At 53.5% G+C, this 12108-nt stretch overlaps 1 protein-coding gene and 1 long non-coding RNA gene across 3 annotated transcripts; one reads left to right on the forward strand and one right to left on the reverse strand.

Moving 5' to 3' along the window:
- Positions 1–15: 15 nt before the first annotated feature.
- Positions 16–3108, reverse strand: LOC138102575 (T-cell activation Rho GTPase-activating protein-like). Of its 2 annotated transcripts, XM_069000295.1 has the most exons (5): positions 2637–3108; positions 2293–2395; positions 1986–2134; positions 1334–1495; positions 16–389 (listed from the first exon to the last, which is right to left on the reverse strand). In XM_069000295.1, the coding sequence occupies exons 1-5, from the start codon at positions 2856–2858 to the stop codon at positions 198–200; spliced, it is 828 nt and encodes a 275-aa protein (XP_068856396.1). In that variant the 5' UTR covers positions 2859–3108; the 3' UTR covers positions 16–197. The 2 variants fall into 2 exon arrangements, with proteins under 2 accessions (XP_068856396.1, XP_068856397.1); XM_069000296.1 differs by lacking the exon at positions 16–389 and having other exon boundaries at positions 1407–1675.
- A 7638-nt stretch (positions 3109–10746) lies between these two features.
- On the forward strand, positions 10747–12011 carry LOC138102544 (uncharacterized). The gene is made up of 3 exons (XR_011147436.1): positions 10747–10892; positions 11228–11365; positions 11820–12011. It is a non-coding gene; the product is annotated as an uncharacterized lncRNA (long non-coding RNA).
- Positions 12012–12108: the final 97 nt, after the last annotated feature.

The raw sequence follows: 12108 nt of genomic DNA on the forward strand, positions 1-12108 counted from the left end.
TAAATATCTATTAAATATTTCATGTGAGATATAACGAGACATCTATAATACACACATATCAAATCCCTCTATAAATATGCAAATATCAATGTACTAATATAAAAATCATTCCAACCCCATCAATCGATCTCTAGAGGTACCCAACTGAACAAGTATGTAAATATAACTACAGATGTAAACAGATCGATATACATGCATCAATATACCCATACAAATAGATATACAGGTGTCAATATCCCCATTTTTCTAACGCTCTTAGTCATACTCCACACATTTATAACTAGAATTATATCAGGAGGGATTGCAGCCGCCGATATTCCCAGCCTCTCCCTTGGTCTCTTCCTCTTGTGCAGAGCAGCTCTCCTGGACGGGGACAGCAGATGGGACACCTGGGAAGCAAAGGGAACACTGAGTCAGGATCAGGACGTTTCCCTTGGCAGCAGCTGCACTTCCATCAGGGAAGAGAAATCTCAGAGCCTCCCCAGGAGGCTTAGAAAGCAAAACCAGGCCCAGCGGGCCGGGCTGTGGCGAGCGCAGCCCCGGCGGGACCGTCCCGCAGCCCCCGGCAGCGCGGCACAGCCGGCACCGCTCCCGGGCCCTGCCGGCGCAGCTGCCTTGCCCAAGGACAGCCCCTGTGCCGCCCGGGGCAGCCGCGCTGAGCGGCCCCAGCACGGGCAGGGCCCGCTCCTGCCCAGCCGGCCAGTGCCCGCGGCCAAAGCCCACGCCACCGTTTGTGCCTGCAGCTCCCACCCTGGTTTTTGCTTTGCCACCAGCGGTTCCTGCTGCTCCCGTCAGGTGTGGGCAGCCAAGACCGGGGGCTGAAAGTGCTGCTCAGCTGGGCCTGGCCGCCAGCCCAGCCCCCAGCATGGCCACAGGGCACAGAGCTGGCACAGCAGACAAGGCAATGGGGACAGAGGCAGCAGAGTGGGGATAGATGTGGCAGAGCAGCAGATGCCTTGACAGGTACCAAGAGACGTACCTAATTATCCATTGACATAAAACATGTGAAAGAGCGGCCTCTAGAATGAAAACCTTAGCTTGATAGGTGTCACTATAAACATCTAGAAGCAGAACTAGAGGGAGAGGGGTTCCAGCTGCCCCACCTTCACAGCTTCTCCCTCAGCCCCTTCGTCCCGCCCAGAGCCATCCTCCTGCAGAGGTTCAGCACGTGGGCGTGGAGGAAGCCAAGGGCTGCAGAGCCCCTGCACAGCTGCCATGGAGCTCTTGCCAAGCCCTGCCCAGCACCAGCCCCTGCCGGCCCTTGCCAGTGCCTTGGGCTGACTCAGGGCAGTGTGGAGAGGAGGGTGGGCAGCAGAGCCTGGCACATCCATACCTGGGCTTCTTGGGCTGGCAGAGCTTCCTGCATTTCTCCAGTCTTCTTTGGTGTGTCCTCCTCCTTTCCCTTTCTGGCTGCTATTCCCTGTCTTCTGGCCAGGCCTCTGCTCGCTGTCTTTTCCTTCTCTTTTTCTCTTCCTGGGGCTAGCAGCCTACAAGCCTTTAGCCACAAAGTTGGATTAGAGAGGCAAAGGTGGGAGGCACAAGCTCAGTCCCTTCTTGTTGGAACCAATGTGGGCTCCTTTTACCTTCCTGACACAGAAAGGCTCGTCAGGGCTTCGGCCTTGGCCAGCGACTCTGGGGAGCTCTGGTGGGTGTTTGGAGACAAAGCTGGAGGTGCCTGAAGCAGAAATTCTGGAGGTGGGGGGATGGAGGGATGAGGGGGATAAGGAGGGAGGGAGGAGAGAGTGGGAAAGGGAGGGAGGGAGGGAGGGAGGGAGGGAGGGAGGGAGGGAGGGAGGGAGGGAGGGAGGGAGGGAGGGAGGGAGGGAGGGAGGGAGGGAGGGAGGGAGGGAGGAAAGCAGGGAGGAAGGGAGGCCAGAGGCTGCAGAGCTGTGCTGTCAGGAGGAGGCACAGCAGCTCCTTGGCCCCATGACAAACTGCCTGTCTCCCTGGGACACATTGTTCCAGGATTTGTGCAGCTGCCATACCTCTGCTCTTTGGACCTCCAGCACCGTGGCCTCTTCTCCATCTCCCTGCCGGGTCTCAGGCAGGGAAGGGGATGCATCCAGATTGCTTTCTGCCTGGGGCTTGTTGTCTTCTCTTCCTGCAGGGCCACTTTGCTCTTCCCTGTGCATCTCTAGAAAGCAAAAGCATGTGCAGCAAAGTGACGACTTGGAAGACAAGAACAAAGAAACCAAAACCCACAGGCAAGCCCTACACTGCTTGGCCTCTTGATGCTGAGATTTCTGGGGCCCTGAGTCCCAGGCTGGGACAAGGCTCTGTTCCTGCTCCTACCTGTGCATAGCTCTGTGGGTGCTGGTGACTCGTTGGGGCCAGCTACCTGTTCCCCAAAGATGTCACCTGAGTTCTCCAGCGGGATGTCCACCAGAGCATTCGCCTGCACACAGGAAAGCCTTGCTCTCAGCTCAGAGGCCCGAGAGCGTGCCAAGCAGCCCTGGCCATCACGGCTGAGCCTTGCCTCTGCACAGGAGGAAGGCGCTGGCTGGGGGGCAGCTCTTGCAGGCAGCTCCCGCAGCAGCCTTGGCTGGACACAGGGGGCCGCCAGGCACAGGCACCTCTGGGCAGCCAAGTTGCCTTTGGCCAGCAAGGCTGCAGCCGGCTGCTGAAGCCAGCCTTACCTGCTTGTTCTCGGCCAGCATGGCCTCGAGCTCCAGCTGCTGCTCCTGCGGTGGGCTCAGCAGCTTTGGCCCCAGGCAGACGGCCAGGCTGCTGCAGGTCATTCTGCTGCTGGACACGTGCTGGCCGATGAGTCGCAGCAGTGCCAGCAGCTGCCTGAGGAGGAGCAGCTTTGCTGCGGGCAACTTCTTGGCCCCCCGAGGGAACAGGAAGGCAGCGTCCATCAGCAGGCCCACGTTGCCCACGGCCGTCCCCAGAGCTGGCCCCAGGCAGGGAGCAGCCAGCGGCTGCTGCGCAGCTCCGCAGGCGCTCTCGGCCAGCGCTCAGGGCTCCAGCGCTCCCGCGGGAAGGATGCAGGGCGTTGCTGCCCAGCTCCTGATTTCCCCCGAGCTCACGCAAGGGAACGCTCCCCGTGCATTGCCCCAAAATCAGACTGCCAGCCAGCAAGAGCAAGCTGTCCAAAAACACAGCCCCTTCAGGAGAGTGTCCCCTTTCAGGAGAGTGCCAGGCTTCCAGCAGTGCCTGCTGTGGAGCTGGAAGCTGCTGCCCACGTTTACTCTTTGAGCTGACAGATCTTGTCCTCCCTGCTGGCCATCTGCATCGCAGCCGTCCAGTCCTCGTAGAGGTCGGTGACGAGGAGCTTGCCGGGGATGCTTCCCAGGAAGTCCTGCCATGCCAAGGGCTGCCGGTGAGCCTTGGAGCACGGTGGCCCAGGCAGGAGCCTTTGCAGCTGCAGCTCAGGAGGACTCACCTTGAGGAGCATGGCCAGCAGCAGCACTGGCTGGCTTGCCATGTCGACGTGCAGGCCGTGGTCCAGGGCCTGCCGCAGCTCCTGTCAGGCTTTGGCGCTCTCTGCTTTCTGGAAGATGCCTTCTGTTGTGGGCCCTTCCTGGTGCAGGACAGCCAGCAGCTCCTGCAGGAGAGGCGGGAGGGCAGGGGCTTGTGTGAGGAGCTGCCCTGTTCGCAGAGCTCTGCCCCAGCCTGGGCTCGCTGCCTCCTGCTGCAAAGGGGCTGGGAGCAGGAGCCTGAGGCACGGCTGAAGAGCCCAGTGCCCCATGGCTGGGGGACATGCGTGGGGACACTGGCTGTGCAGCATCCAGAGGGAGGGACGGGCAGCCCTGTGCGGCCGCCTCACCTGGATGGGCCGGGGCAGCGTGCCGTCCTCCGCGCAGACGGCTGCCAGGGGCTGCCCGAAGAGCGCCCTGCTGCAGCCGGAGCCCTCCTGCCCTGGCGCCCGCGCAGCCCTGGCTGGGCCCCGCCGCAGAGCAAAGGGCCAGGGCAGCCACCTCCTCCTCGTCCTGCCGCTGCTGCTGCTGCTGCCGCTGCTGCCGGTCCCTGCTGCTGCAGAGGAAAAGAGAACCAAAGGCATCAGTGGAGACAGCCAGGCCAGCGCTGCCACAGCCTGCCCTGCCCTGCCCTCAGCACCGTGTGGAGCCATGCAGAACCCCAAGCAGTGAGCAGGCAACTGCAAGTGTGGCTGCACCTTGGAGGCTTCTGAGAGCTGGAGTGTCACTGGGAGAAGCTGCCCCGGGCCTGAGCCTGCCCTTCTCCAAGCTGTGGGCAGCACTGCAGGCTCTCTGTCCATGCACAACCATCTCCAGTGGTCACAGTCCAGCAGGTGCCCTTGCCCATGTCCAGGGGATGCCCTCCTCAGGGTGCCACAGCTGCATGGCCACACTTGGGGCACAAGTGAGGGCAGCTCGGCCAGAAGAAGAGATCGTCTTTGCTTTTACTTGGTCTCTAGTGAGGTGGAACATTCGGATGAGAGCTGGAGCATTCTGATGGAACACTGCATGGCTCAGCTGGGCTTGCTGGAATCTGTTAGGCACATTCGCTAACTCGATGGGCATTGCTAGGGCATCTGCTCTCCTGTTCCCTTTGGCATTAAATCCTGGCAGGTCAGTGTGTGATCTCACACACTATGCATGACATAGAATGGTTGCTTTCAGTGGGAGATCAGTTGAATCAATTTCGAAAGCAAGTTATGAAGTTTTGGGTTTGCAACCTCCTTTAGTAAGGCTCTCTCTGCCCTGGAAACTACACCTGCAACATAGGCTGAGTCAGTTATCAAATTAAATGGTTCACTGAACCACTCAAATGCCCTGACCATGGCTGCAAGTTCTGCCACTTCAGGATCCTTCAACTACCTGTACATCAGACTCCCACTTCTGAGTGCAGGGATACTTCCATGTGATGACAGACTTGCAGGAATGACCGCAGGCATCTGAAAAGATTGTCAAGGCATTTAATGGTTTTCTGCTTTGAATTTCTTTTGGAATCAGTTTGAAAAGGCAGACCTGGGGCTCAGTGGTGTGCCTGCTGGGACGACAGTGCTTCCTGTACCTTACAGATGGACTGTCTCACCTCCTCTGTTAGATGCCTGGGTGATGGGAGGTCATCTTTCCCTCACAGGAGGTTGAACAGAGGAGCGAGATCTTCTGTTGTCAGCTCTAGGAGAGGCCTCACCCAATTGATGGACCCGCAGAGCTGATGGAGTTCCTGCAAGGTCTTAGGGTTATCAATTATTTTGACTTGTTGGGGAACCACAGTCTGCTCATGGATTTTTAGTCCAAGGTATTTAAATGGAGAGGTTTTCTGGACCTTTTTGGCCTGGATTTCAAATCCATTTGCCTCTAAGGCCTCAATTACCTTCCCCAATGTCCAGTCTAAATAGGATTGGTTAGGAGCACACACCAAAACATCGTCCATATAGTGGAGCACTATTGCCTTTGCTGCTAACTTTCTGACAGGGGACAGAATGCGAGCTACATACCACTGGCAGATGGTGGGTGAGTTCTTCATGCCTTGTGGCAAAACTCACCACTGCTAGCGCTGCACGGGAGCCTTTCGGTCGATGGAAGGGACCGAGAAGGCAAACCAGGGCACATTGTCTGAGCGTAGTGGGATCTGGAAGAAACACTCTTTAATATCAATGACTGCTACCTTCCACTGCCTGGGGAGCATGGAGGGTGAAGGCATTCCGGGCTGCAGGGGTCCCATGTCCTCTATGACTGCATTTATTTTCCGCAAGTCCTGGAGGAGGCGCCACTGGTCTTTCCCCAGCTTTTTGATTCCAAATACCAGAGAATTCCAAGGGCTCTTACATGGTTCGATATTTCCTCTTTTCAATTGCTCCTCCATGAGTGTGCTGAGTGCCTTTAATCTGTCATTTTTCAAAGGCCATTGATCCATCCAGATGTGTTTGTCAGAGATCCAATTTAATTTCTGGAAGGGGCACTCCGCAGTGGCCTGTACAAAAAATGTTGGGGTTGAGATGGAATTTCGACTCGAGCCCCCCACTGGGACATGAGATCTCTGCCCCGCAATGGAAATCCAGAGTCAATTACAAAAGGACGGACTGATGCTATCTGTCCCTCTGGACCCTCAATTTGGACAAGTGCCTTGCTTCTTTGAGCAGATATAGATCCCCCCACACCCGTCACAATACCTTCTGCCAGCTGCAGCTCCCAGTGTGACGGCCAGTTGTGGGAAGAAATGACTGTCACGTCTGCTCCCATGTCCATCATTCCTGCCAGGCTGATGTCTGAGCCTTGGCCAGACAGTTTGCAATTAAGCATGGGTTTGTCATTCCCAGCTGCCTCAGCCCAGAAGACAGAGGGGTTGTAGTCCTGTGGCGGACTACTGGGCATGAGAATAGCTTGGGCCACAACCTGGTTAGCAGCAAGAAAATAGGGAGGGTTAACACACTGGATATTGACAGTAAAGAACCCTTGTGGGCCCACTTGAACAATTTCTGGTGTAACACAAATGTCAGCTGGTGAATGTACAACATCTTTTAACACAAACAATATACAGTCTCTCAGACTCTCACAACTCACGACGATTCTCTGGGGTGTCACCGAGTCCATTTGAGTTGCAGTGGTCGTGGTAACCATTTTCCTGGTGGCAGTTTCTTCATTCATTCCCCCATGTGGCCCTGCCAATCCACACAGTCCTGTCAGTGTTTTGGCTGCATCCCATCGGCGGCAGGCGATGTCATTTTCCCTGGGGAGACAGCTCAGGAACCCTGATTAACTGAAGCCAGAGCTCTGCAGTTTTGGGCCAAGTGCCCTGGTTTGCCACACCTGTGACAGACCCAATTAGCATTTCTATTGCCCTGAGATGCTGTTGCATCAGCAGCGGCTGCAATTTCTATTAAGTTTTTCCCCGTTTTTAAATTTGGCTGATGAATTGGCACCAATGTCGTGCAAGCACGAATCATTTGACTTAAGGTCGGTGGAGGTTCGAATGGAAGACCCAAAACCACTCTATTACAAGCATCATTGGCATTAATCTTTGCAATTTGCGTTAGAATATGCTCTCTTGTTTTCGGATCTTCCGCTTGTTTTTCCACTACCAGCCTCAGTTTATCCACAAAATCAATAAATGGCTCATTTTGCAGTTGCCGAATCTCAGTGTAATTCAATTGAGGTGCTAATTTAGGGGGCATCATTAAGAACGCTTGCTGTGCTGCTTGCTTTACAGCATTCAGGAGCGGCTCTGGTGTATTTTGAGCCTGGTTCTGGGGCTTGGCTAATAACCCCTCACTGGTAAGGTGATCCATAGAAACCCCCGCGTTGTTTGGATCCTGCAGTAAAATAAGGAGGATCTCTCCCAGTTGCTTCCTCCAACCTTCTTCCCACATTTGAAACTTGGATGGGGAAAGCAAGCAGGAGAAAATGCTTTTGAGGTCATGTGGCACAATCACTGTACCGGTGAGAGTTATCTTAAGAAGGTTCTTAAAATACTGATTCTCCCTCCCAAATGCTTTCTGGGCTTTGCAAAGCTCTTTCAGCCCTGCAGAATCAAAAGGTTTCCATGTGGGATTACTGCCAGTTCAATCATATGTTACAGGAACAGCAAAGGGATAGGAGGGGGCTGAGGAGACTCCCGGACCTGATTTCAAGATGGTTCCAGTTTCTACCCCGTGGGAACTGGAATGGGGGGCGTGTGGGAGCCAGGAAGTCCTCCACAGGGGGCGGGGTTGGAGGACCAGGAGGCGTGGTCACAGGATGGGCGGGGATTCCCAACGCAGGGGGCAGTACCCAATGCATGGGAGGAACCCGATGACATCACATCTCGGGGAGGGGATAGGAAAGGGTTGGGGGTAAGAGGGCGAAAGGGCCTGGGGGAAGAACAAGGGGGGGAGGGGTGAACTGTGCCATGTGGTCAGCGCCATTGTTCAGACACGTGGAGTGGGGGGGGACAATGGCAAACAGCATTTAAAACAGTTTTCTGGGCTTACAACTGGGGAGGAGGGTAAGGGATACGGGGTTTGGGAAGAGGTCGAGGCAGCTTGACCAGAGCTACCCCAACAGGGTGGCTGAAAAGACTGAGAGGGGTCAGAGAGAAGGTAGCAACTCTGTGCCTCTGGGCATATCACCCCATTCAGTTTTTCCAACGAAGGGGAAGTGGGATGAGGAGCAGGAGGGGAGGAAGGAGGGATACAGGAAGAACTGCAAGGGGATTTGTGCTTTTCTTTTACTTTCTGATCCATTTTATGCAAGTCCCGAAGGACTAGAACTAGAGGAAAGAATTTTTCTCCAGAGGAGTCCCCTTTTCGCTTTAAATCAGTAATCTTATGCCCCACAGCCTTCCAGAAGGCAGGAGATTTTAAATTTGCAGGAGTCACTTGAGGAAGGTAAAAGAAAAGCCAGCGAACAAACTGTTTTAACAGACCCTTTGAAAATTTGAAACCAGTAACTGAAAGGAATTTCACAACTTGGAGAAAAACCTCTCTTTGGGGCTGAGAGAGTTTGGATCCCATCTCTCTTTGGGCACTTCTTCCGCCCACCACCTGAAAAAAAGAAAAAAGAAACAAAATATCAGGGACCAGGGATACTCGCACAAGTTTCAGACATCAGCACAAATTTGTCTGGTCCCACAGTAAAAAGCACAGGTTGGGTTCTCTGAGGCACAGCTGCTCTCCAAAGTCAGTTCAGTGCAGAGTGAGTGGGAGTTAGCAGCCTTCTCTCAGGGCACTGCTCCTAAAACAGAGCAGACTGCTCCGAGAGGCGTTAGCAGTCCAAAGTCGCTTCTTATCGCTGTCCACTGACAGCCACGATGTCGCAGGGATCCACTCGTGTGAGCCCCGTGCTTGGTGCGCCAACCTAATGAAGTTCTTGCTGCTCAGGGCACGAGCTCTGGCGTGCCCCAGGTCAGAGACAGCCCAGCTGCGTTACTTCTGCCCGCCGCGGAAGCGACTTCAGCATCAGGAAAAGAGCTGCTGGCTGAGTTAGCTAGCTGGCTTCTCGGCAGAGGAAACATGGCAGGAGCCGATGGTATCAGCTCACGTTAGCTCGGAGACAAAAGAAGAGAGAGGCTGTTCTGGTCTGGCTCCTAATAGATTTATTGTTAGAAGTTTCGCAACCCGAACGAGCTGGGAAGGGATGGAATGCGATGGGATCCTCCCTGAGGCTTGTCCGCAGTTTTATAGAGTTTGAAAACTGCGGGGAAAGGGGAAAACAACCAATGAGTTACAAGCCAGGGGGAGGAAACAATTTCACAAGAACCACTGGGGGAAACCGAGGCGGGAGTTATAACAGAGAACCAGTGAACAACCAAGTAACCGAGAATTTTCCCGAACCGGGGGAGGCGGCTTGTACCCGGGCACTGCCCAGGGGGGTGCGGCTTAGGCTTCTGAGCCGCCCATTGACCCATCCTCTGAGTCTGCCTCTTCGGGAAACTCGATCCAGTGGATGGGCTGGTGTAGTGGTTTGGTCCAAATACTCATTCCTGTTTACCTTGTGTGACATAAGAATGAGGAGAAACGCAAAGCAGGCACCAAACTTGAAAGAATATAAAGAAATTTATTAACAGACCTAAAAGAGGGAAAAAAAAAAAATAAAATCATACCACACCTTCAGAACACTTCTCCTCCCCCCCACCTTTCTCCCATCTCCCACTGACAATATAAAAAGACAACCCTTGGGATGTTCAGTCTGTTTACCACTTCCATAATTGTTCAGTCCGTTTAGGAAGAGGAGCCTCTCTTGCCCATGCTATGGAGAAATTAGCACAATGAGACAGCTGCCCGGGTTGATTCTCTGCTCACATGTGAGTCCCTTCCCCCGACATGCAGCTTTTCCCACAACTGCTTTCGAGGGTCCACTCTTGAATTACTGGGGTACAAATTTAAGGTTGAGCCATTCAGAAACAAAAGTTCTCTTCAGCCATCTCTGGGAGCATTTAATCTCTAAGAACAGAGGCCCTAATCCTTCCCTGGGAGCAAAGGGTCCTCCTCATCTTCATCTCTAGGGCTATCTCTGGGAGCATCTCTAGGAACTGAGGTCTTCTCCTTTTCCATTTGGAGCAAAAGTCCTCATCACTTCCATCTCTCCCTGTTCAAACTTCTCCTCAAATTACAGCTGCTTCAGCATCTGCCTATCTCAGCGCAGGTGCTTTTGCTCACAAGTACAAGTTGAACACTCCACCCCCCCATGCCTTCATGAAATTACAACAGGTACTCTGATACATCATAGCTTTACAACAGAATATCAGCTTTAAGCATCTCGTCTTTCTTCTCCCTCAGGTTTTCAGCTCTTCACAGCACTAAAAGGGTTAATCTCACCTAGGCCTTGCAGCTGGAATTTTGCTTATCGCTGTTGGTCACACGATCTTTTGCCGGACAGCAGGGCAGCTTCAGCTGAATCTTGGCCGCACTGGAGAGGGGGAGCCGGGCTGCTCCGGCTGCCCATAGCAGGGCTGTGGGGGTGTTCCGCGGGTGGAACAGGGCCCACCGGCTCCAGGATGGCTGTGGCGCGGCCCGGCCTGGCCCGAGCAGGGCCTGGGCTGGGCCCGCTGGGCCCCCGCACAGGGCCCACAGCCTCCTGTCCCAGCAGCAGAAACGAGAGAGGGCTCTGCCTGGGGTGTGTCTATTCTTAAGTGTGGATCACAGAGGCCACAATTTTTAGTGGCTTCAAGAATTGTCCGTATTCAAACTGGCCAGCTGATAGGCTCTGTCAGGTCACAGAGGAAGCTGTAAGCACCCCTTTGCAAGAGCATCACTTCTGGGATTATGCTTTGCTAACCCATGACAGCTGGGATTGATTGGCATCACGCTGCCCCAGCCCCGCAGTGGGCTGGGTCACACCAACAATTTCAACTGTTTGTTTCCTTACCTGAGGAAAATCGGATGGATTTCCTGTCTTTTCTTCCAATTACCATTGTTTTCAAGAAGAGGATAAAAAGCTTGATGAGTTTTGTTTAATGGAAGCTGCGCTTAAGGGACCAACAAGAGCTGCAGAGATCCTTCTCATGTAATAATCCTTAGAGATAGTATAGATAGTTAGTATAGCAAAGTCCCTCTTCCAAACTGCCTGTCAAGCTGGTGGGAATCTTCAGAGAAGCAAAACGTGCTTTTGCTGATGTAGCTGCCCCTAACTAGGTCAGCCAATCAAATCAGCTGCCAAGGCAAGCTCTGCTGACTCTTGGAAAAGCTGTGGCTGCTTTGGGGTCTGAGTTTTTTGTTGGTATAGAAAAGTCATCTCTGCCTCTCTGCCAGGGCAGAAATTGCCACTGCAGAGTGGGCTCTGGGAGAGCATTTACAGATGTGAAAGAAGTAGGTGGAGCCTCATGTTTCCTTTTTCTCCAGGCTAAACTCCTGATAGCCACAGGAGGGAGACCAAAGCTGCAGCAGCCCAACCTATTCTCAGTTTTGCTGCGGCACTTCCTGAGCTGCTGCCTGCAGACAAAGGAGGAGCGGCTCTGGTCTGCCAAGGAGCTCCTGCAGGTAAAATGCAAAGGGGCTGCAGGTCAAACAGTGTCCGAGGATGGGCTCCTCCTCCACTGAAGCCCAAGGCATCAGATGAGCCCCCTTCCTCCTCATCTCCACTCTTGGTGCTTTTTAAATGAAAATGGTGAGGAATCCTAGGCTGGGCTGAGCTGGTAGGAACCTGTAAAGGTCATCTGGTCCAAACAGCCTGCAATGAGCAGTCCCTGCAATGAGGGACAACTTGAAAGAGATCAGGTTGCTCAGAGCCCCTTCCCACCTGACCTGGAATGTTTCCAGGGAAGGGACACTTACCAGTTCTCAGGACAACCTGTGCCACTGTTGCACTATGTTCCTTAGACCTACTCGGAGTAAATCCCCTTTTCATTTAAAAATATTACCCCTGCCTTTGAAGCACTGAGCTTGGAAAGTCATGGTTCATTGTTCTTGGTTGGTTTTTTTTTCCTTTGGGCAGCATCCATTTGTAACATCAGCCAAGCCTGCGTCCAGCCTGGCACCACTCATTATTTCAGTGAAGAGGTGGAAAGAGAAGAAAAGACTGTGACAATCACGTCAGGACTGTTTTCTCCATGACCAGCTTAGTGTAGGATTGTAGAGTAGGATTGCAGAGTAGGATTGTAGAGAAGGATGGCAAATAAATAAAGTTTCTGAAACCTCAACTCATCTGTAAGATTTCCTTCCTTTTTACCCTGTGAATGAGCTCAAGATTTCCTTCTCAATTGTCCATTGTTTCTTAAAGGTGG

Source organism: Aphelocoma coerulescens, unplaced genomic scaffold, assembly GCF_041296385.1.
Source record: "Aphelocoma coerulescens isolate FSJ_1873_10779 unplaced genomic scaffold, UR_Acoe_1.0 HiC_scaffold_87, whole genome shotgun sequence".
Lineage (NCBI taxonomy): Eukaryota > Metazoa > Chordata > Aves > Passeriformes > Corvidae > Aphelocoma > Aphelocoma coerulescens.

Coding starts and splice junctions, on each gene's coding strand:
- LOC138102575 (XM_069000295.1), bottom strand. CDS start 2,858: ATGGACGCTGCCTTCCTGTTCCCTCGGGGGGCCAAGAAGTTGCCCGCA. Junction 2,396..2,636: donor TGCTGGCCGAGAACAAGCAG/GTAAGGCTGGCT, acceptor TCCTGTGTGCAG/GCGAATGCTCTGGTGGACAT. Junction 390..1,333: donor TGCCAGCCCAAGAAGCCCAG/GTATGGATGTGC, acceptor TTTGCTTCCCAG/GTGTCCCATCTGCTGTCCCC.